This window comes from Odocoileus virginianus, chromosome 1 (genome assembly GCF_023699985.2).
Source record: "Odocoileus virginianus isolate 20LAN1187 ecotype Illinois chromosome 1, Ovbor_1.2, whole genome shotgun sequence".
Taxonomy (NCBI): Eukaryota; Metazoa; Chordata; class Mammalia; order Artiodactyla; family Cervidae; genus Odocoileus; species Odocoileus virginianus.
The window spans coordinates 29,762,181-29,788,184 of record NC_069674.1 but is presented as its reverse complement, the minus strand read 5'-3'; the positions used below and the strand labels follow the sequence as shown (position 1 = coordinate 29,788,184).

The 26,004-nt window shown below is 37.5% G+C and overlaps 1 protein-coding gene across 2 annotated transcripts in view; it reads right to left on the bottom strand.

The window, feature by feature from the left end:
* Positions 1–23,983, bottom strand: part of IQUB (IQ motif and ubiquitin domain containing) — a 71,495-nt gene extending 47,512 nt beyond the window's left edge. For both annotated transcript variants that reach the window (XM_070466344.1, XM_070466346.1), the window contains exons 1-6: positions 23,877–23,983; positions 15,762–16,177; positions 13,345–13,479; positions 8,988–9,149; positions 8,729–8,901; positions 8,376–8,531 (exon numbers count right to left, since the gene is read on the bottom strand). In XM_070466344.1, coding sequence (XP_070322445.1) covers positions 8,376–8,531; positions 8,729–8,901; positions 8,988–9,149; positions 13,345–13,479; positions 15,762–16,173 — 1,038 coding nt within the window. In that variant the 5' untranslated portion in view covers positions 16,174–16,177; positions 23,877–23,983. The remainder of the gene's footprint in view (positions 1–8,375; positions 8,532–8,728; positions 8,902–8,987; positions 9,150–13,344; positions 13,480–15,761; positions 16,178–23,876) is intronic.
* Between the last annotated feature and the right edge of the window lie 2,021 nt (positions 23,984–26,004).

The following is a 26,004-nucleotide window of genomic DNA, read 5'->3' as shown; positions in this document are numbered from 1 at the left end:
TAGAACCATTCTTAGAGAGTAAAATGAAACAAAAAACAAGACCAGACTAGACAGAGTTAACATTTTCAGAGGGAAAGGAAAGGCCATTGAATCAACACAAAAGAAGCAACAAAAGACTGTGACCAAAGATTACTTTTTGAAATTAAAAAAAAAAAAAATCAGTATAGTGGGTTTAGCTTGGGGGCTATTAAACTTATTGAACTTATTAAAAATACTAAGACCCAGTTGTTTAAACAACAGTTTTTCCCTTCTCATGTGATAATCTAAGGATTGGGTCTGGATTGGCAAACGGTTTAGGGCTAGTAGGAAACTCTGTGTTAATATTACAGGTGGCGTCCTCCTTGTATATCTCAGGGGTTAGTCAACTTATCATCATCTTCTAGCCTGTCGAAAGGGGAAAAAGACAAAAGAATTGCAACCCAATCACTTCAAGAGCAGTATCCAGAAGGGGCACACATCATTTCCGCTCCCATTTCTTTCCCCAGGCCTCACCAACATAGAAAAGAGGTTGTAAAATGTAGTTTTCAATGTGATAGCCTCTTCTGTGCTGTGCTGTGCTCAGTCGTGGCCAATTCTTTGTGACCCCATGGACTACAGCCTGCCAGGTTCCTCTGTCCATGGGATTCTCCAGGCAAGAATACTGGAGCGGATAGCCATTCCCCTCTCCAGGGGATCTTCCCAACCCAGCAACTGAACCCGCGTATCCTGTGTCTCCTACACTGGCAGGTGGGTTCTTTATCACTTTCCCACAACAGGTGGGAAGCCTGCTGTAGTCTCATGCCCAGCTAAAGATTTACTACAGTGAGAAGAATGAGTATCAGCCAATAACTATTAATAGTAGTTTATTCTGTTCATCTGCAGAATATGTGGAGTCTAAGAGGGAATCAGTAAACAAGAAATTTAGGCAAGAAAATCTTTTAGAACACAGGGTGAAAGATTGTAAAAATTAGAAAGAATGGAGGAAAATTGAGAAACATGGAAGATAAATGTAGACATTCCAAAATATGTCTGATACAAATTTCAGACAGAATGAAGAAAGTTGGATTAGAGAAATAGCTCAAAATATAATAGAAGAACATTTCACCAAACTAAAGAAAGACACAAACTCTCAGACAGAAAGGAACCATCACCAGATCAAAAGCACCAGATCAAAAGCACATCGCAATAAGATTACTTCATGCTCAGTTGTTCAGTCATTTCCAACTCTTTGCAACCCCATGGACTGTAGCCTGCCAAGCTCCTCTGTCCATGGAATTCTTCAGGCAAGAATACTGGAATGGGTTGCCATTTCCTTTTCTGGGGGTTCTTCCTAACCCAGGTATCAAACCTGTGTCTCCTGCATCACAGGCGAATTCTTGACCCACTGAGTCATCGGGGAGCCCTACAGATTAAGTCAAAATCCTAAAAGCTTTCATGAAGAGGAAACGAAGAACTGAGAATCCCATTTACATCAGATACACTATCTTTGTAGCTGTTTTAATCAAAAGCTGCTACAAAGGTATAAAAGAAAACAATTCTGAAAATAAGTTTGAATCTAACCTACTACTAACTAAAACCAAAATGAGATTAGTTCAATAGGACTTACATGGTTCACCTCAAATGCATAATCTCTGAAATAATTACTAGAGAACATGCACTAAGAAGAACAATAAATTGAAGATGAAAAATTAAAGAAGTGAACAAAAACTTCCAAAGAAGGTTTTAAGGTATAACCTTTATTATTTGAAAAAATCATGTATAATATCAATGTAAATATAGAAGAATAATCTGAAGTCATAATTATATAGCAAATTATAATGATATATACACACTTGTAATTCCAATATCAAATCCTCACTGAATGGGAAGAATGAAGGAGGAGGAAAAAGAAATGAAAAAAAGCCAGATAGGGTCCTTGACTTATTCATGGAAAAAAAAATAGTCAGCCTGATTAAATATGCATTTGACTTCCCTGGTGGCTCAGATGGTAAAGAATCTGCCTGTAATGCAGGAGACCTGGGTTTGATCCTGTGTTGGGAAGATCCCCTGGAGAAGGGAATGGCTACCCACTCCAGTATTCTTGCCTGGAGAATTCCATGGACAGAGGACCCAGGCAGGCTATGGTTCATGGGGTCACAGAGTTGGACATGACTGAGCAAACGACACTTTCACTTTTCATAAAAAATTTAAGTGCATTAAAAAATTTTATGAGTAGCCACTAAAACAGTAGAAACACAGTACCTACTTCTAAACTATGAAAGAACAAAAAAATGAAAAGCTTAGTCAAATCAAAAAACTTACTTAGTAAACTAAGTCACTAAATCAAATCAAAAAGGGCAATAAACAAACAAGTATAAATAAATAAAAAGCAAAATTATATGAATGGAAGGAATGACTAGGAAAATATCAGTAGTCACACATAATATAATTTTATTCACAACAAGAAAGATTTAAAATAAATACTAAGCATTGAGCTTAGTATTAGAAGTTCAAGAATAAAATAAACATGACAAAAAATAGAAAGGAACCAATCAAGATAGAAGAATTTATTAAATGGAAATTTACTCCTTATACTGTCTTTTAACCAATCCCTCTGCCTACAGCTCACATCTCACTTCTGTCTTCCACAGAAACTCCAATTCACTTTCAAGATTCTATGGGGCAAACTAATTTGGTTTTTTATGCTATCCCCCTTGGCAGGCATTTAGATTTTCACTTTCTCTGCTCAAGTAAGTCAAGTTAACACTTCTCCATCTGCTTTATAACTTTAAAAAATCGACTGACATTTACTGTTCTCTCTTCTCATATATTCTTTGTTCCTATGTTTATAATTTTCTTATTCCTTTAATATCACTTTATCGGAGTCTGAAAAGTGTTGTAGTGAAAACCTAACAACTTTTCCCTCCTATTTCCATATAAACTTCAATCTTACTCAGGAGCAACAACATAAATCTTTAAAAACGTAATTATCACATACTCCCAACATGGAAGGTCACATGACCCAGTTCAGGCCAATGAGCTGTAACTTGAATCACTGGCTTTCAGGGGAAATTGCTAAATGGCCTCCATGAGACATGCTCCACGACTTTTCCCTTCTTCTTAATGATGCAGACATTATGCTGAAGGGTGATAAACCTTTTTATTGATAAACCATTTTATCATCACAATAGTAACAAGCTCATGATAATAAGGGGTGTGTGTGTGTGTGTGTGTGCACACGTGCACAAGCGCATGCACTCCATTGTGTCTCTTTGTGACCCCATGGACTGGGGCCACCAAGCTCCTCTGTCCGTGGAATCTTCCAGGCAAGAATACTGGAATGGGTTGCCATTTCCTACTCCAGAGGACCTTCCCAACCCAGGGATCAAACCCATGTCTCTTGCATCTCCTACATTGGCAGGTGGATTTTTTACCACTGTGCTGCCTGGGAAGCAATAATAAGATTAATGGAATGTAAAGGTAATAGGAGTTCAGGTTCCTAATGACACCACAGAGCCACCAGCCAGGCCGTGTACAGCCAAAAATTAATAATTAGTTAAGACTGAGAAAAGAGGAATCCGTCAAGCTCAAATACCAGGCATGAGTAGAGTCAGCTACAAAGTTAATAGGAAGTAATCTTTCTCCCAAGGACAGTCTGCAGCTATAAAATGTCATGATAAATCCCTTCTTTGAGTGACTATGATTTTCTTACTCTGAGAAACTTTGTTTCCTAAAATCATAATCTATCACAAACTTTGCTGTCTGAAATTAGATCACTAAGGATGAAACATCCCACTCTTGCCTGGAGGATCTACATTATTTTGACAGAGAGAAGCAGCCTTGATTCACAACCAACGTGCTGAACTTCAGAGAAGAAACAACATCTCCCTCCTAACTTTGTTACGAAAGGAACAGGACTCTGGTCCATGTCTCAGTCCAGACCTGATGTTGATCCATCTACACACAACCCTGTTTTATACCAAAACAATCAAAATACTGTATCACTTAAATTTCACCAAAACATCACTCCTCCCCAAAACTCTATAATAGCTCCATATTTTCCTTTTGTGAAAATTAGTTTCGACTGAAAAAATAAAAATTACTCAGGCTGAAATAACTTCAGGCACTGATAAAGTCAGCTACAAAGTTAGTCCCACAGTCCCCCTGGTGAGCAGTCCCCCTCACCGCAATGAGTCCACAGACACAGGAAAGGCTCATCTCTCAAGGTCATGGGCTAATTGGCTAGAACAGCAGTCTAGATCCAGGTTTCTTGTCACACAAAAAGCAAGATCACTGATTTCAATTCTTTTTACTGAAGCAAAATGATGCTAGGAGGTAACGCAGATAAAATGCATCTGTTCCATATGTCATGTTTAACTGAAATCCCAAATGTTTAATAGGGTAAAGATGTCAATTTTTAAAAATATAGATACACAAATTTGCATGTACACAAATACACACAATAAAACAAAGTTATATGTATGACTATTGGGTGATACAGCCTTCTACAATAATATATAAAATGCAAAAACCATAAAAGGGAATATTATTAATAATAAATTTTACAATAAAGACATCATAAAGTAAGTATGACTGATAGGCTGAGAGAAAATATAAACATATATGTAATATCTATAAGGAGACAAAAAATTGTAAATGTTATGTGCTACTATGATGGGTACTCCAATACCCTTGCCTGGAAAATCCCATGGACGGAGGAGTGTGACAGACTACAGTCCATGGGGTCGCAGAGAGTCGGGCACGACTGAGCAACTTCACTTCACTTCACTATGAAGTCAGCATGGAATGGGCTCTTATAAATAGTTTCTGGGCATATAATTTGGTACAGTATTTCTGAAAAACACTGGAAATATCTTAAGACTTCAAAAAAGTCATCATTTTTCTCCTAGTAATTCAACTTCTAACATCTCTAAGTAATTTTTAAATGCACACTACAATTTACAGAGCAGTAAAACATGTCTACATGTCCTACAAAAGGATGTAATTAAATTACACTGTTTATATTATGGCATAATATAATGCCATTAAGTCATTTATAATAAAAAATAAAAGGTAGAGAAATGTTTATGATACAATGCTATGTGTACAGGAAACTTCTTTAAAATTCCATGCATAACTATCTCCCAATGGAAAGTAAGAAAAAGAAAAATCTGAGTGAGAAATTTTCTGCTTTTTTTTTTTTTTTAATGATTAATGCCATTTGGAGGGCTTCCCAGGTGGTGCAAGTCGTAAAGAACCCGCCTGCCATCGCAGGAGACATGAGATGCAGGTTTGACCCCTGGGTCAGGAATATTCTTGCCTGGAGAATCCCATGGATAAAGGAGCCTGGTAGGCTACAGTTCATAGGGCTGCAAAGAGTCAGACACAACTTAGCATGCAATGCCATTTGCAAAAAAGAAGGAAAATACTGTATTGACTATGTTCAGGATTAGAGTTAGATATGAATAAATTTTTGTTTAAAATACATTGTCAGGGAATATCAATAAAGACACAGAAATTAAAAAAAAAAAAAAGAACCAAGTAGAAATTTGGGGTTTGACAGTAAAACAACTGAAATGAAATGAAAACACAAAAAAACATGCTCAACAGCAGATTTTAACTGGCAAAAGAAAGAATGAATTTGATGATAAATCATTAGAAATTATCCTGTAGGTGATTGTTATTTGCTTTTCCTATTTAATAGGCATGTTTAAACAAATATATATATTTAAAACTTAAAAAATAAGAGTCAACTGCATAAAAACAATAATTATAAAAGGAATTATAGGACTTAGAACATAAAAAGAATATACGTTTGTATGTTGATAGCACAGATAGCACAAAGAAGGGATAAACAGTTCTATTGAAGCAAAGTTTCCATTTTTATTGAATTTCAGTTAGTATTAATATGAAGTATGTTGCTATAAAATGAGATATATATTCTAATGCCTAAATTATACTTGGAGCAACCACTTAGCAAATAATTTTTTAAAATTCTTAAGCAATAAAGCAGTAATAAAAAAAAACTTCATTAAAATTGGGCAAAGTATCTGAATTTACATTTCTCCTAAAAGTATATATGCAAGTTGTTAATAAGTACATGAAAAATATTTAGTGTCATTAGGGTATGCAAATCAAAACCACAATGAGATACCACTTCACACTCACTAGGATGGCAATAATCCAAAAGTGTTGATAAGGATATGGAGAAATTAGAATCCTTACACACTGATGGTGGGACATAAATATGGTGAAACTGCTTTGGAAAAGAGTCTGGCAGTTCCTCAAAAAGTTACATGGAATTACCATTTGATCGAGCAGTTACATTCCTAGGCATATACCCAAGAGAAATGAAAATACATATCCGTATAAAAATTTTTATGTGAATGATTATAGCAGTTTTATTCCTAATAGCCAACAGGTGGGAAAAAATCAAATGTCCATCAACCGAAAAATGGATAAACAAAATGTGATGTACATATATTGACCTACCTATAGTAGGTATATACAATTGGGTATATACAATGTGTGTGTGTTAGTCGCTAGTCATGTCTGAATCTTTGCGACCCCATGGACTGTAGCCCACCAGGCTCCTCTATCCATGGCAAGAATACAGGAGTAGATTGCCATTTCCTTCTCCAGAGGATCTTCCTGACCCAGGATTGAATCCGGGTCCCCTGCACTGCAGGCAGATTCTTTACCATCTGAGCTATATGTCTTGCAACACAGAGACTATATATTGTATGATTACATGCATATGAAATATCCAGAATGGGCAAATCAACAGAGGCAGAGAGTATATGAGTGGTTGTCTAAAGCAGAAAGGACTGGAGGGAAACAGGGTCTGGCTACTGTTAGATGTGGTCTTTCTTTCTGGGATGATGATGTTGTTTAGTCACTAAGTTGTGTCTGATTCTTTTGCAACCCCATGGGCTACAGCCTGCCAGTCTCTTCTGTCCATGGGATTTCCCAGGGAATACTGGAGTGGGTTGCCATTTCCTTCTCCTGGGGATGTCCCCAACCCATGGATCAAAGTCACGTCTCCTGCATTGGCAGGTGGATTCTTTACCACTGAGTCACCAGGGAAGCTGTCTGGGATGATAAGAATATTCTAAAATTGATGTGGTAATGGTTGCATGACTCTATTTACATAGTAAAAAAAAATTTTTTAATCACTGAATTGTACACTTTTTTAAAAAGTACACATTGTATGGAAAATAAAAGTTTTAATTAAAAAAAATGAATTGAGATGGTACTAGAAAACACTTATTTAACATTAAAGAAGGCACTAAATGAACAGGGGAACCAGAGAGCCACACAGCATATAGAAAACAAATAGCAAAATGGCTGATATACTCCAGTCTTATCAATAGTCACACTATAAATTTATTAAACATTCCAATCAAAAGGCAGAGATTAAAAAAAAAAAGGCAGAGATTATCAGACTAGATAAAGAGACGTGATCCAATTATATGCTCTCTAAAAGAAATATACTCTAGATTCAAAGGCTCAAATAGATTGAAAGCAAAAGGATAAAAAAAGAAAAACAGATCATGTAAATAATAATATAAAAGTGATGGAGTGACTTTATTAATATCATATAAAATAGATTTTAATATCCAATTGATCTATTAGTTTGGAAAGTTCCATATAGGTGATTCAAATGTCAGAGGGTTCAGGCCAAAGGACAGAAGATTGAAGCCAAGGGACAGAAAGGACAAAGCTAATAAAAAGGAAAGGGATTTACTAAAGAAAAGGGAAGGATTAGGAACATTTAGGATTCTGGTTCCTTATCCTGGGGTGTGACTGGAGACAGTGACTGCTTTTTAGCAGCAATAAAACTTGACTCACACTGGGCTTTCCAGGTGATGCTGCTGCTGCTGCTAAGTCACTTCAGTCGTGTCCGACTCTGTGCGACCCCGTCCCTGGGATTCTCCAGGCAAGAACACTGGAGTGGGTTGCCATTTCTTTCTCCAATGCATAAAAGTGAAAAGTGAAAGTGAAGTCGCTCAATCATGTCCGACTCTTTGCGACTAATGGCCTGCCTTTACCACAAACGCTGTTAGACTGGTTTAGCCAGGATTCCCCCTTACTCCAGATGTTTTCTCTTTGTAATTTCCATTCATTGACCCCCTCCTACCCTGTTCCTTGGCTATAGTTGCCCCCTTTGCCTTACTGCATTCAAAGTTGAGCCTAATCTCTCTTCCCTATTTCAAAACTCCATTGTAGTATTCCCTTTTGAATTGTCTGCTTACCAACTTTAACAAGTGTTAAGAATAATTTTTTCTTGAACAACGACAACACTCATGTGAGTTCCGTAAGCAAGTGTGCTTAGGGAAATACATACAGAGACACACAAAGAACAATTGGCTTATAAATTTACTTTTTAGTATTTCCCTTTTAATAAGTTATCTTACCGCCTGTAATCTCTTGGCATGGTATTCTGCTGCTGAAAAGTATTTTCCTGGTTTTACCAGTTTATCAGTAATATTTGATACATACACACCAATTTTAGTCATCTGTGTGGACGTTGTATTTGTAGTTTGCTGGAGCTTTCCTTTCTGAAAAACTGTCTAAAATAAAAACAAAAAAATTAAGTATACACTACACATAAATTGAGTAAAGAGCATATTTTGTACATATTTAATGTAACATTTTTCATTATTTTAATCACCATATAATTCCTTAGAATAATTTTAGAGAGCTACACAATATAACCTGTGCTGATTCTGCAGCTTCAAAAATCCATATGGAAAAATAAAAATATTACCTGCGTATCCCTACAAAATGCATTCAGTTTTTCAGGAATCTTTTTAGGTACAGTTTGTGTTCCAGCATTGTGATATTCTATTCCTGTTATTTTATGTCTGAATCCACCAAGAAATGGTTTGTGAAAATCAGATTTTATCATCTCAACAGCTACTTCCTGGTACTGATCAATGCCTGAGGAGATAAAACCAAGTTTAAATGAAAGTTCAACTACAAACAGACTCTAAAATTCTTTATCTAAAAGATATCAAATAACAAACCAGTTTGTACTCTGACAGTTATGATTTGAGAGGCTGCAGCTGATCTAGCTATTCTTCTGATTGGGTATAGATCTTGCTGTAAAGAAAACATTTCCACTTGCACAATATCCTGGGGCTTAATTCCATGTTGTAGTAGCGTCTCATGATTTTTAAGAACTGTTCCTAAAAATGAGATAAAATTATAAAAATATTATGATAAAGAAATGATTATATATACTCATTTTAAGGAATGTTAAACATCAAAGGTGCCTATATGAATGTATATTGTTTAGTTACCAAATAAAAATACTGGTGATGTCCATCTCTTGCTGTATTGTTAGCATGGAAAACCACAATGGAAAAAATTAAGGTGGTATTCCTGACCAAGAATTCAGCATTAAAAGGAAAGTAAAAATATAACTCTCAACTCATCAGAAATACAAATATACAATAACTATGCAACCATAAACATTTAAAAATTAAAAACATATTCTATAGTATGAGCAAAATCATATTCTAAGCAATGATTCTCTAAAAAGAATCACAATGTATTATACATTAAGCATAGATCATATCCATATCAGGGAAAGCCTGATTAGTTTAATATACACTCTTCTCTTGAATGCAGAAAAGTATACACTCAGAGTCTAAAGAATCCCTTTCTTTCTGTTTTATTATCAGAAATGCATATAAATTAATTCATGCCAAGGTGGAGCTAGGCCTGTTTCTTGCTGAAAAAAAAGGTACATGACCACTTTATTTTTATGTTTATTGCTTGAACTTATATCTTCAATCCACTGGTTTAATTCATAAAGTCACTGTAAATTTATTTCTATATTTTAAGGCACACAGAAATACATACAATGTTACTGGCTGCTGCTTTGTATAATGAATGACAGAATCTATATCAATCTTTCCAATGTATGTTCATCCTAAATTACAATTAGGAATTTAACATAGCAAAGGTTTGTTTACTCATTCTTAGAAATATGTCAGATACCACTAGTCTATTTTAGCTATGTTCATGAAAGCACATTCAAAAATCTTTGAGTTTCAATTTCACCTTAAATTCTTAATTTAAAACATTAACATTAACATTATAGGGATTTTGTGAAAGGTTGAATAATGGCCCTAAAATATATCCATGTACTAATTCCCAGAATCTATGAAGGGTAGATTATCCCAAGATGATGATATGACAAGTAGAGAGAGATTTAAAGATGCTATGCTGCCGGCTTTGAAAATGAGGAAACTCAAGAATGCAAGAAGGGCAACTCTAGAAGATGGAAAAGGCAAGGAAACAGACTCTCCCCAGAACCTCCAGAGAGAGAAAAGCACTGCTAATACCTTGACTTTATCCAAGTGAAACTGATTTAGGATATTTGGCCTCCAGAACTGTAAGAGAAATTAATGTGTTGCTTTAAGCCAATACTTCTGTCAATTGTTACAACAGCCATAGAAAACTAATACAGAACCTTCTTCAAACTAATACAGAGCTTTCTTCATTCTTCTAATTGTTTCCAGAATAGGCTTAGCCCCACCAAACCTAGACTTCAGTGCTAGTACTAGAAGAAAGTACCTATCTTAGAGTATGATTGGCACAGAATCAAGCTCTTTTTTTACTGCTGCTGACATAAGTCTGTTATCCAGTGCTACGCTGAGCTTAATCACTCAGTCATGTCCTACTCTTTGCAACCCCATGGACTGCAGCCCACAAAACTGCTCTGTCTATGAGGATTCTTCAGTAAAGAATACTGGAGTGGGTTGTCATGACCTCCTCCAAGGGATTTTCCCAACCCAGGGATCGAAGCCTGGTGTCCCGCATTGTAGGCAGATTCTTTACCATCTAAGCCACCAGGAAAACCCTGTGATGCATAGTACTTACACATAAAGACGAAAGGTCATGAAATGCAAAGAAAGAGATTCTTAGGTACCACTGGCCAGCTACTCCAGTCTCAAAACACTCTCTCATCTCCAGCTTTGAACCTTACCTTATAGTGAATGCCAAGCAGTTCCAAATTCCCTTTTTGGAATCATGCCTACAATTAAGTTCAGACTCTCACACTCATAAGATGTGGGAATTTGCACAAGTTCCTTGAGCTTTAGCTTCCATCTCCCTTCAAAAAGTTAACAGTAATATCTACCTGAAGGGATTGTTGTGTAGGTTGAATGATAATGTGATAACGTAGACAGAACATTTTGTAAAAGGACTAGCACATAGTGCTCATTAAATTCAGTTCAGTTCAATTCAGTCACTCAGTCAGGTCCAACTCTGTGACCCCATGAAATGCAGCATGCCAGGCCTCCTTGTCCATCACCAACTTCCAGAGTTCACCCAAACCCATGTCCATTGAGTCGGTGATGCCATCCAACCACCTCATCCTCTGTCGTCCCCTTCTCCTCCTGCCCTCAATCTTTCCCAGCATCAGGGTCTTTTCAAATGAGTCAGCTCTTCGCATGAGGTGGCCAAAGTATTGGAGTTTCAGCTTCAACATCAGTCCTACCAATGAACAGCCAGGACTGATCTCCTTCAGGATGGACTGGTTGGATCTCCTTGCAGTCCAAGGGACTCTCAAGAGTCTTCTCCAACACAACAGTTCAAAAACATCAATTCTTCGGCGCTCAGCTTTCTTCACAGTCCAACTCTCACATCCATACATGATCACTGGAAAAACCATAGGCTTGACCAGACGGACCTTTGTTGGCAAAGTAATGTGTCTGCTTTTTAATATGCTGTCTAGCTTGGTCATAAATCTTCTTCCAAGGAGTATGTGTCTTTTAATTTCATGGCTGCAATCACCATCTGCAGTGATTCTGGAGCCCACAAAAATAAAGTCAGCCACTGTTTCCACTGTTTCCCCATCCATTTACCATGAAGTGATGGAACCAGATACCATGATCTTAGTTTTCTGAATGTTGAGCTTTAAGCCAACTTTTTCACTCTCCTCTTTCACTTTCATCAAGAGGCTCTTTAGTTCTTCTTCACTTTCTGCCATAAGGGTGGTGTCATCTGCATATCTGAGGTTATTGATATTTCTCCTGGCAATCTTGATTCCAGCTTGCGCTTCCTCCAGCCCAGCATTTCTCATGATGTACTCTGCATATAAATTAAATAAGCAGGGTGACAATATACAGCCTTGACGTACTCCTTTTCCTATTTGGAACCAGTCTGTTTTTCCATGTCCAGTTCTAACTGTTACTTCCTGACCTGCATATAGGTTTCTCAAGAGGCAGGTCAGGTGGTCTGGTATTCCCATCTCTTGAAGAATTTTCCACAGTTTAGTGTGATCCAAAGCCCATTAAATTAGTCATCATCATCAATATCATCTTCATCTGTATCATTGTTACAATAACTATTTAAATTTTAGCTTTGTTTCCTCCGTCAAACTTTAATAACCAGTTGTTTGAATACACTGACATCTTACTATTGGAACACATTCATTATAATAGTTTTCTAAAAATAATCTTGAAATTTCTCTGATTTAGCAAGGAGGAAAAACTTAATAGGTATGGCTTATTCCTATTTAGCACTTAGAATTTCCTCCCAAAAATGTTCTTATTATTGCCCTAGAAACTTTGTGGCATCTTTGTAAAGTTAATACGAAAACTTTTAAAAAACAAAATGTCATGATCTGTGTAGGCATAATCTACAGAAACATTTACTGAGCTATGCCAGTCTGTTTAATTCTATCACAGTTATTAAGACTACAGCCTGTCATGATACAAGGCTAATTAATATAAGGTGTGGTACTCCATATTGCCCACAAAATATAGATAAACTTGAACATCATCAGAACCTGAATTGACCTTAATGTACAGAAGACTGATAGATAAACCATTTTCAGTCCTCTTCTCTTTCTATACATGCTCATTCATCATTTATTTTTTTAGACTCATTTCCTCATACTCTCCATAAAGAATTTACTTCTAGTACCTCTAAACTTCTTACCATTTCCCCAAAGACCCAGGTTTTCTCACCTCTTTCGAACTTAACACAAGTATCTCACTTTAATTAGCTGAAGCTTTCTACAATCTCCCAGTTTTCTTCCTCCTTGTTCTCACAGTTTTTTTGACCACATCTCCATTAAAACATTTACACAATGTGTGGTAACAACTGCATATGTCTTCTTCCTTCCTAGTCTACGAGCAACTTGAGAATAGGGATTTTATTTCATGTTTCTTTCTATCTTTGATTCTTAGCAAAGTATTTAGAATTTTGTCCTCAGTAATAATTGTTGAATGAAAGAATGTATATAACAGCAATATAATGTTCAAACAGTAAACATCAAGATATTTAGTTTTACAAATCAAAGATCTTGCTTATTTACATGTTAAGACTAAAGAAGTCTTGATAAGTTTTATTAGCCTCAAAGCTTACCTGCACATCTTATCTGCAGGACAAAAGCTGGGACACCTAACAGGGATGAAAAATGATCCTTCAGGCATCTTAGAACAGTGTCAACTTTAAAGGGAATTACAATTTCCTGGCCCACAGGAAGAAGTATGACTTTTACTGTAGATAAAAAGAGAAAAGAAAGAGTCAAAGTTAAATGCAAGGGTCAGCATCATATAGTATACAAGCAGATAGAGAATTATGGGACAATTTGTGATCAAAGGAATGCAAGTTGCTTCCAGGTCTCCCATCATGCCTCCATGATAAGAGTTAGTTTTCATTTTCTAAGAGAAGAAGTGATAAACATTCATTTGCAACATTTTTGCTTTGAAAATCAATCCATAATCTCAAGAAATAGCATCAATAGTCAATGACTGCTCTCCCAGCTCCAGCTCCAAGTTCAGCTCTCTCTTCCACTGCCTACTATGAGATCTGTGCATGTTCGAGATTACCTCCTCACCCAGAATACCATGAGAAATAGGAAATGAGACTAAAATGCTTTTAAAGATTCTTTTAAAGTAATTTAAAAATTTTAAAGATTCCCAATATCTGGTAGACAGTATTTAGATATCAACATAGGGAATATCTCAGAAAAATCAAGTGTTTTTGTGTGGTATTACAAAGCGAGAACCTGAGACCTGAACTTAGAAATGTACATGCTTTGATTACATATTGATAACAGGAATCAGGAAATCAATGCATATTCATGAAGTTAAGAAAAACCAATAAGGAAATTTTCAGAGAAAATTTTCTTTGACCTTGCAATGACAAAAGATCATCTAAGTCCTTTCTTCTTTCCATAATTGATCTATGTCTGTAGCTGGCAGAATGCAAAACAGAAAATCACTGTTTATTATAAGTATCTGGAATAACTATGCACAAATCTACTTGTCACAAAAAATAGACATTATGTGGTTTACTCCTGACTCTAAAATAAAAATCAAGACACTTACATGTCAAAAATTGAGAAAAACTGTTACTATAAAATGATTATCTGTTCACAAATTGTAGGAAAGAAATAAAGTACTGAAATTATTATGAGGTAAACTGTTTACTTTTACATCTACAAACTTTATATGTTAATAGGGAAGATGTAATAAGTAAGATGGAATGAGGAGTACACATTTCAAACCAAAACAGTTTTGTATATTTCTAGATGCCTTGACATGACAGTTTTCATAAAGGTCTATGAGACATTTATCAATAATCCTAGCATGAAATATAACAAGGTATTGTTGATGCTAAGGTTCTTTAAGTTTATTTTCACAGCTCTTTCCCAACAAGAACACTCTTACAGATGTTAAATTATTAGAAGGCTATTTTAACTGTTTCCTGGGTTCAAAGTTCTACAATTAATATATGTTAAACTTTTCATGGCAGTGATTTCCTAAGCTTTGGGAAGGGAAACTGTGTTCAGGAATCTGTGAACCTCAGAAAGTATAGGACCAAGACCACGTCTTTAAACCACCACGTGTTTGTTATAAGTTAAAATCATAACTGAAGAAATACCAAAAAATGATGCCCAAATTTACACCAAATAATGAAATTGGGGGATAACAGCTTCAATTAGGTATAAATGAGCTTGATTACTTTCTCCTCCTACTCCTTTATATACTTTACTTGAGGGACACACCACATAAGAGCTAATACTTCCCTGGAAGCCATATTTTACCAGCCAGACTAAGCTGCTGTTATTGTTAAATGATGGCCCATGTTCTCCACTCTATGGATGGAAACTTTCTCAAAACTTATGAACAACGAGGAGAAGGAGATGTCAGTTTTACCACCCAAGTACAATTCTCTGTGTAACCACCTTCTTGCTGCTCCCCTTCTGCTTTGCTCCCAGCGATGTAGTAATAACTTCTAAACGCCATGCCATCAACATTATGTCTTTAATAGTAATCCATAATGAAAGACAATAATGACTTTCGTGAGGCTGAATATAAAGTTAACACTAAGAAATATGGAAATACATAAGAGCAACAAGATATATGGAATGAGCACTGTAGAAGAAACTAGAAAAATACAGTGTCAAGTTCCCATCCCACCTGTTACTAGCTATGTAGACCAAATTCCACAATGGCACATAGAAGAATTACAATTATACTCAAAAATTTCTCCCTAAACATTAAAAGAATCTATTTTATTTGGGAAAAACAGATTAACTATCACTTAAAATTTATTGATTTTCCTTTATTTAGGGAAAGTAAATACTGCAGCATAGAGGAGAAGCTTCACACAAAATTAAAAGATTCATGTGGCTCAGCCACAGAATAGGATAAGGGGGTGGGAAAGTAATATCAAGTATAAAATGAATCGACAAGCAAAAAAAAAAAAAAAAAAAATCAAGACAAAAAAAATAATTAAGTCTGTCTTCCCTGTCTGTATTCCCTAGGTAATACCTGTTGCTAAAGAATCTTTTGTTGTTATTCTCAGAGATTCCTTCACAGCCTTCACTTTTTCCAAAAATGTCAGAGACGCTTTTGAATATGGTCTGGCTGACTGCACTGCGCTCCCAGACTTCGTCGGAGAGCCTCCACCATCTTCAGCTCGTTCAGCCATCTTAACGTCGTCCATGAGTTGCTCGACATCGTTCGGTTCCAGGCTTGAAAAGCTCTGGTCACTGAGCTCCTCAGTGCGTTTTTCACGGCCTCCACTAGATAGATCTAGTTCAGATTCATAGTCTTCAGTTTGATCTGACTCGGGAACCTCTTCCGAGGGAACTGGAATATTGACAGACACCAAAGCATCCTCTCCTTCTTTTGATGAGTCAACAGCATTCTGAGAATCAGCTTCTTCCTCCTGGTCAGACATTGTCCTGAGTTGAAAAAATAAATAAATAAATATATTCACTACACAAAAAACTTCTACATCAAATATAAAATTAATTGCTGGTATACAGTAATGCTTAGAATATACTATAACGTGGCTCATTATATATTTAAATATTCTCTTAGTAATGGCATTAAGTAAAAAATGGTGGTGAATTTTTAATTAAAACGTCACAAAGTAAAAATGTATACCAAAAAGAGAGCCACAAAACAATAAATTTGAGAGAACTCTTCTGTGAAGAAAATAATTTTAAAACATTCTAAAATATACTGTCATCTCTTATTCAAGGACTAATCAATTCTTCTTGTGAAAAATTTTTTCAATAACTTTTTCTAAAATATTTATTTATATATTTGGCAGCACTGGGTCTTAGTTGTGGCATGTGAGATCTTTTAGTTGTGGCCTTCAAACTCTTAGTTGTAGCATGCAGGATCTAGGTCCCCGACCAGGCATCAAACCCAGGCCCTGTGCACTGGGGGCATAGAGTCTCCACCACTGGATCACCAGGGAGGTCTCTGTAACCTTTTTTTTTTTTTTTAATACAAAACTAACACAGGATTTATGCTTCTGCATTACAATTGAATAGAAGCATCAAGAAACCTGTTATCTCCATAGCAACTATATCCGGGAAAGTATACACTGGGCTTCCCCGGTAGCTCATGCAGTAAAGAATCTGCCTGCAGTGTGGGAGACCTGGGTTCGATCCCTGGGTCGGGAAGGCCCCTGGAGAAAGGGGTGGATACCTATTCCAGTATTCTTGCCTAGAGAATTTCATGGACAGACCATGGGGTCGCAAAGAATTGGACACAACTGAGCGACTACACACACACACACACACACACACACACACACTCACTCTATAAAAGCTTTGCTCTCACAAACTCCAGCAGAGGTGTCCAATGACCTCTGCCCACAAAACACACACATCAGCAAACAAACGCGGGTTGATCTTGGAGCTTACTAAGGCCTTAACCTCAGCCACCAAGGGCTTTGGCTTGGAAGTCAGTGTGACAGTATACAGAAGGTTGGGCCAGGCTGGGCCAGAGCCTCCGAGAGCCAGGCTTCAGAGGCAGGAGCTGGAGCAGAGTCCTGAGGACCCAGGGTGGCCAGGAACCTGCCTACAGACACTGCCAGGAAGAGGGGGTGGGAAGGTGGACTTGAGGCTGATTGCCGTGGCAGCAGGACAGGGAAGATTAAAACTTGAAATGGTAGTGAGATGGGAAAGCTGTGTTTGGAACTTCCACTTTAAACGTAGATCCTTATGCAGAAAAAATTTTTAAAAAAAGAAAAATTAGAAAAACAAAAGTATCTAGGATAAAAATGTATACTTGTTGAATTTAATGAATACAGCATTAAAGCTGAAGAGAGAATCAGTAAACTGGAAGATAAATGAAAAGATTTTATATAGAATGTTGCAAAGAGATAAGATATGAAAAATATAAGAGATTAAGGGCCATGAAAAAAGAAACAAAGTCTAGCATATATTTCTGCTAAGCATTTATTAACATCTTGCTTTGAGCTAAGAATAGCTTTGTACTATTAAAATAAAAAACAAAAAAGAGTGTAAAACGGGAATGCCTGTAGCCTGTGAAGCCCTTTTCAGAAAAAGTCTGCCAGCTCCTGATCTGGCATATGGCAAATTGGAGTCCTAGAAGAAAACAAAGAAAGAAAATATTTTAAAAGCTAACGGCTGAAAACTTTTTAAAACCAATTACAAATATGAATCTACAGGCCCAGGAAGCACAATATAAAAATATACCTAACAAGATAAATAGAAATAATTCATATCTATAAATTATAGCAATATAATGTACATGTATATGTATATAGTTATATGTTATAACTAAATTACAGAATAACAAAGACAAGATCTGAAAAACAAACAGCAATAAAGGACATATCATCTCCTCTTCTGAGTCATATTAATCTGGTGGCATTAATGAAAAGGAAAGAAAAATGAGATCATTACAAATTTCTCATCAGAAAAATAGAAGTCAAGGCAATAATGGACTAATTAAAAGAAGGCAACTATCAACCCAGAATTGTACACCAAGCAAAACTACCTTTAAAGAGAATAACATAAACATTTACAAGCAAGTTATCACTAAGATATCTGCCATAAAGGAACTTTTAAAGGATACGCTTGAGGAGGAATAAAATGGGCCAAGTGTAAATCTGAGTGCAAGAAGGAAAGGCAAACAAATAAATCATAAACCTATGGGCAAACCCAAGTAAATACTGTCAACACAAAACAAAAGCAGCAGAAAATTAAAATATGAGACAATAATAGTAGGTAACTGGGAAGGGAAAGATGGGAATAAACTATTATCAATCCCTTGTACTATTTACAAAATTGAGATCAGTTCAGTTCAGTTCAGTCGCTCAGTCGTGTCCAACTCTTTGCGACTCCATGAACCACAGTATGCCAGGCCTCCCTGTCCATCACCAACTCCCAGAGTTCACCCAAACCCATGTCCATTGAGTCGGTGATGCCATCCAACCACCTCATCCTCTGTCGTCCCCTTCTCTTCCTGCCCTCAATCCCTCCCAACATCAGGGTCTTTTCCAATGAGTCCGCTCTTCGCATCAGGTAGCCAAAGTATTGGAGTCTCAGCTTCAACATCAGTCCTACCAATGAACACCGAGGACTGATCTCCTTTAGGAGGGACTGGTTGGATCTCCTTGCAGTCCAAGGGACTCTCAAGAATCTTCTCCAGCACCATAGTTCAAAAGCATCAATTCTTCGGCACTCAGCTTTGTTTATGGTCCAGCTCTCATATCCATACATGACCACTGGAAAAACTTGGCTTGACTAGACGGACCTTTGCTGGCAAAGCAATGTCTCTGCTTTTTAATATGCTGTCTAGTTTGGTCATAACTCCTTCCAAGGAGTATGTGTCTTTTAATTTCATGGCTGCAATCACCATCTGTAGTGATTTTGGAGCCCCAAAAAGTAAAGTCAGCCACTGTTTCCACTGTTTCCCCATCTATTTGCCATGAAGTGATGGGACAGGATGCCATGATCTTAGTTTTCTGAATGTTGAGCTTTAAGCCAACTTTTTCACTCTCCTCTTTCACTTTCATCAAGAGGCTCTTTAGTTCTTCTTCACTTTCTGCCAGAAGCGTGGTGTCATCTGCATATGTGAGGTTATTGATATTTCTCCCGGCAATCTTGATTCCAGCTTGTGCTTCCTCCAGCCCAGCATTTCTCATGATGTACTCTGCATATAAATTAAATAAGCAGGGTGACAATATACAGCCTTGACGTACTCCTTTTCCTATTTGGAACCAGTCTGTTGTTCCATGTCCAGTTCTAACTGTTGCTTCCTGACCTGCATACAGATTTCTCAAGAGGCAGGTCAGGTGGTCTGGTATTCCCATCTCTTGAAGAATTTTCCACAGTTTATTGTGATCCACACACTCAAAGGCTTTGGCACAGTCAATAAAGCAGAAATAGATGTTTTTCTCGAACTCTCTTGCTTTTTTGATGATCCAGCGGATGTTGGCAATTTGATCTCTGGTTCCTCTGCCTTTTCTAAAAACAGCTTAAACATCTGGAAGTTCATGGCTCACGTATTGTTGAAGCCTGGCTTGGAGAATTTTAAGTATTACTTTACTAGCGTGTGAGATGAGTGCAATTGTGTGGTAGTTTGAGCGTTCTTTGGCATTGCCTTTCTTTGGGATTGGAATGAAAATTGACCTTTTGCTGTCCTGTGGCCACTGCTGAGTTTTCCAAATGTTCTGGCATATTGAGTGCAGCACTTTCACAGCATCATCTTTTAGGATTTGAAATAGCTCAATTGGTATTTCATCACGTCCACTAGCTTTGTTCGTAGTGATGCTTCCTAAGGCCCACTTGACTTGACATTCCAGGATGTCTGGCTCTAGGTGAATGATCACATCATCGAGATTATCTGGGTCATGAAGATCTTTTTTGTACAGTTCTTCTGTGTATTCTTGCCACCTCTTCTTAATATCTTCTGCTTCTGTTAGGTCCCTGCCATTTCTGTCCTTTATTGTGCCCATCTTTGCATGAAATATTCCCTTGGTATCTCTAATTTTCTTGAAGAGATCTCTAGTCTTTCCCATTCTATTGTTTTCCTCTATTCTTTGCCTTGATTGCTGAGGAAGGCTTTCTTCTCTCTCCTGGCTATTTGGAAATCTGCATTCTAATGGGTATATCTTTCCTTTTCTCCTTTGCTTTTCGCTTCCCTTCTTTTCACAGCTATTTGTAGGCCTCCTCAGACAGCCATTTTGCTTTTTGTATTTCTTTTTCTTGGGGATGGTCTTGATTCCTGCTTCCTGTACAGTGTCAGAAACGTCCATCCCTAGTTCTTCAGGCACTCTGTCTATCAGATCTAGTCTCTAAATCTATTTCTCACTTCCACTGTATAGTTATAAGGGGTTTGATTTAGGTCATACCTGAATGGTCTAGTGGTTTTCCCCACTTTCTTCAATTTCAGTCTGAATTTGAAAATTGAGATATGAGAATTTGAAAATTGAGATATGATAGCCTTAATCCTAGATACTGTTAAATATGCATAGTTAAATTTCAAGAACCAATCTAAGAACTGAAATAAAGTTTTAAAACTCCAGAAAATTAAGGAGGATAAAGATGAAATAAGTCAAAGATGAACAAGTTTTAAGAAGTTCGAGAAACCTCTTAGGCTGTCACCCACACACACAAAATCTTCCTTTGGATTTTTTTTTCTCCTATAACAAAGTTTAATTCTTTGATTAGAAAGAAAGCAGCATAAAGAAGGCTTATCTCCTAGCAACATAATTATCTGCCCTTTTTGGAGAATCTGAAGTAATGCTTTCTATCTGGTGGGTCATTCTCCCTACAAAAAAATGGCCAAGATGGCATCTTCTAAATGGCAATAATAACAAATAAAGAACTTCTGCTATTCAAAAAAGACAACTAGAAGAATCAAGTCAAACCATATACTCGGATGTAATTTTTTGCAAAACTCATATTTCATAAAAGACTCATATCCAGAATACATGGAGGCATCCCTTGTGGCTCAGATGGTAAAGAATCCACCTGCAGTGCAGGAGACATATGTTCGATCCCTGGGTCAGGAAGATACCCTGGAGAAGGGAATGGCTACCCACTCTAGGATTCTTGCCTGGGAAATCCAATGGACAGAGGAGATACAGTTCATGGAGTCACAAAGAGTCGGACACAACTAAGTGACTAACCACGAGCATGATCCAGAATAAAAACAGAATTCTCAAAACTCAATAGTAAGAAGAAAAAAAAAAAACAGTGAAAAAAATGAGTAAAACATTTAAACAGCTCCGTCACCAAAGAATATACACAAAAACACAATTAAGCAGGGCCAGGACAAGACCGATACAAATGAGGCATCTGCTCTGCCCCATATGTATTTTCGTGCCTGAGAATAAATGCCACCTAAAATTTTCAATCTAATTGCCTCAGTTTCCTCACTCTAATCCTGACCCTGAGGACAATCACATGAAAAGATGCTCCATATCATTAGTCAGTGGAGAAATGAACCTTCAAAACACAATGAGATTCCAAATTATTCCAAGAATAATTTCAGCCCAACTATAACCAGTGAGTATAAATATGAGTGGAAAACTCTTGTATCTTGATAGTGAAAATGAAAATGGATATAGCATTTGAGGTAACTGTCAGCTTTCTTGTAAAATTAAACACATATTAATCATATGACCCAGCAATTCTGTATCCTTTACTCAAGTGGAATGAAAAACTACAATCACTCAAAACCTCCACATGCGGGCGTGCTCAGCCATGTCTGATTCTTTGCAACCCCATGGACTGTAGCCTGCCAGGCTCCTCTGCCCATGGGATTCTCCAGGCAAAAATACTGGAGTGGGTTGCCATGCCCTCCTCCAGAGGAGGATCAGCCACCCCAGGATCAGCCGAGCTCTGATCTCCAGCAGCTCCTGCATTGAGGCTGATTCTTTACCCCAGAGCCATCAAGGAAGCCCCAACACAAAAGTTATGAAAGATTTTAGTTTTCATCACCAAAGACAGGAAACAACACAAACATTCCTTAGCTGGGGAATGAATAAACATACTGTGATGCATTCATAAAGTGGAATACCACCCATCAATTAAAAGGAATCAACCACTGATACACACAAAAACATGGGTAAATCTCCAATGAATTATGTTAAATGAAGAAGCCAATTCTAAAGGCTACTTACTGTATGGTTCCCTTAAGTGGAAAAAACAAAGCTCTTGGTTTGAAACCTCTAGAAATCTCTGGGTAAAGTAGAAAGTGAGCCCGGTACACAGGGAGTAAGGATAACTGAAGAAAGAGGCAGACCACTTCAGACTGTTAAGTGGCAAGGAAACTTAGAAGAGGATTGACTTGGACAGCCTAAAGAGAGTAAATCTCAACATCCACCGCCAAAATTCTAAGAGTTTATGAGACCTTAACTGGGTTCAGTCATGGTATAAACAGTTTCATCGGTCTCAATAACATATCCCTAGTTCAGGAACAATGGGGGACGGTACATTCCAAGGACGGGAGGGGGAAAGAGTCTCCAATTGACCACGTGGGTAGTGAGTAAATAGATGGTCATGTCCTTTCAATGACTTCCAACAAAACCACATGCTACTATATACAATGTTACAGACACAATTACATATTTGTATATGCTTAGAATACTCTGGAAGGTGAACTGGAGGGCAGGGAGTTGGGGAACATGCGTGGAAGACAGGTTTTCACTGTTCATTCTCTTTACTGTTTGAACTTTGAATCATTCTCTTTACTGTTTGAACTTTTCTCTTTAGTGTATTATTATGTATTCAAGCATAACTGTTATCGTCTTTTAAAAACTGTTTAAAAAGAAAAAATACTCTGCATACAAAAACGCTCCCCTTTCACCTACAATGTATATTTCGTTGATATACCTAAGTTTAAGTAGTAAGACAAAGATCCAGCTTTGCCTTCTACCAAATAGGCTTGTTGAGTTTTTAAGTTTTCTAAGAGGTGCAGCAAAGACCTTAGGTGGAGAGAAGTGAGAGTCTGAAAGCGCTCTACTTACTAAAAACTGTAAACGGCCACAAAGGATGGCTACTGCTGCTGCTAAGTCGCTTCAGTCGTGTCCGACTGTGTGTGACCCCATAGACGGCAGCCCACCAGGCTCCCCCGTCCCTGGGATTCTCCAGGCAAAAACACTGGAGTGGGTTGCCATTTCCTTCTCCAATGTGTGAAAGTGAAGTCACTTTAGTCGTGTCCGACTCTTAGCGACCCTATGGACCGCAGCCTACCAAGCTCCTCCATCCATGGGATTTTCCAGGCAAGAGTACAGGAGTGGGGGGCCATTGCCTTCTCCGCAAAGGATGGCTAAACGGTTTCTAATACGAAACCTAAGTTGCACACAAGTCTTGCATCTCTATTATTAACCATGATAAGCACTTGGGGTTGGAGGTGAGGTAACCTCCTAGATTGCTGCTACTTCCATTCCCAAAGTAAAGGTCCGGAGCCAGAAAAGGAACCAAGAAAGATGGGGTGTTTTGCACAGTTTTTTAGGCAAAGGTGGAGCACTCAGGACTGGCCAGTCCCCAGGGCCCAGGCTGCTTTAGCACCCCTCACAGAGCCCTCGGAGTCCGGCGCCTTAGCCACCCACTCAGAGTTGGTCTAGGGATCGGGCCAGTAGAGGGCAGCCAGAACCTATCCTCCTACCTGACCAAGAAACGCAGTTACTCCAGTGGAAGCTGTTCCCCCGGCTCCTAGAAAGCAGAGTCCACACTCCCCGAATTCTGTTACCGGCCGTTTCCTAGCAACGGCCCTGGTACCACCCCCTCCCACTAGGACACAGTTCCCGCGAGAAGAGGCGGAGCCCGCGCTGGAAGGGTGGGGGGGTGGAGGAAGACAGAGAGGAGGGGCGGAGCCAGGGAGAGGAGGGGCGGAGCCAGGGAGAGAAGGGGCGGAGAGAGGGAATGAGGCCGAGGGAGAGGCGGGTCGAGGGAGCGAAGGGGTTTGATACCTACTCGTTACATAGATTATTAAAGTGGTTCTGACAGTAACCACTCTCTAAGATGTCTTTTCATACTTGTGAAATGGCACGGTTCTCCAAAACAAATACTGACATCAATCTGCCCTTTATGAAAAATCAAGGTTAGAGGAAATATAACTATGAAATGAGAGTGAAGACCTAGGCAGAGGAGAACGCAGTTATACAAAAGCAGGTGCCTACTTGGTTTTGTTAAACTTGGAACTTGGCTCTTGCTTCCCTGGCAGCCAAAGAGAAAAGGGAGATAGGCGCTATTAAATAATTCCTCTTTTAAGTCTGAAGAAGAAAAGTTATTGCTAATCACTGAATTATAAAATAATTACTTTCTATTACGGTAAAGTCCTTCAACTGAATTTATAGGTTTTTAAAGAAACACATATCATTGAGGGAAAGGATCAATTTTATTTCTAATGTAAATTTAGCAAAAAATACCTCATGCACTTCATAATAGCTAACATTTATGGTGTTATTTGTTGCTAAGCACTTTACCTATACTTCTAATTTAATTTTTACAAAGATTTTATTAAGGAAGAACTGTGATCAGCTTCCTTTTTCTAACAAGGCAACTAAGAAAAAAAAAGGAAACTAAGGCCCAGAGAGGTTTGGTGGGGGAGCCAGAAATAAATCCAAGCAGTCTGACAGCACAATGTCCATTTTAAACCACTATTCTATGCTGCCTTTAACCTAACACTCTTTGATATTTAAAAAGGATGTAAGATTACATGATGAAATTAAAATTTGTATTTTGTATAGTACAGGTCCATTCTTCCTTCATAATATTCAATGTCTTCATTCCTTTATGCCATTCTGTTGAAATTGCATTCTTCTCTCAATAACTTCCTAACGTTCAATGTCATTTTTTTCAGTCTCATTTTAAAATAAATATCTCACTGAAACAATATAGAATATGTATTACATTTCCAGATGAAATTGGCTTTACTAATGGTTTTATTAATAAATAAAAGAAACTGCACTTAAATCACTTCACAAATCCACATATTCATGAAGTGCAGAGAAAGGGGCATTTCAGTAACCACTATGGTTAGTATCTCGAGTTAAGTCAGGTGTGACTAGAGGTATTGCAGGCAAGTTCCTTCCAATGCGCCCAGCTCCCATCTCCGAAAATCATAATGTATCTTAAATTTTACCAGTAATGGGATTTAATTTGCCTTAAACCCTCATCTTTCTGGGTCTTCTGTTAAAAATTTATCGTTCACTGCCCTCCTTGTTAGGCACAGTATTAAAAATTAGATTTAGGCTTTTAAAGGCAAGAGAAGGGGGAATGCAAACCTGGCAGTAGATAACTTGAGTACTTCACCATGTTAGATGTGACTTGACTATATGTTCATATTTTATTAATAGTTTGCTATGGGGGCAATCTTATACAACTCAGTTTTACAATATAAGCCTAACTTAATTGGTAGGCTTTCCAGGTAGTCTACATAGGTCGCAAAGCACATCAAACTCACACACATACACATACATATATTTGTATGTACATATATATACACACACACACATACATACACAAGTATATGATTGTTTGGTCATACAAAATAAATGTAAATGTAAGCTGAAAACAACCAATCAGAAAAAGACCCTCAATTCTGGAGACGGAAAAAGGTAATTAAAAATACCATTTTCCATTTTACTTTTCACAATGAGTTTATGCAGTTTCCTCAGAATTTATTGCCCAAAATAACTTACCACTGTTTCTCATGAAATAGGAATCCACTTTTATCTCAGTCTTTATTTATTCAATAAACATTTCTTTTAAATTTCTTTTATTTTTACAAA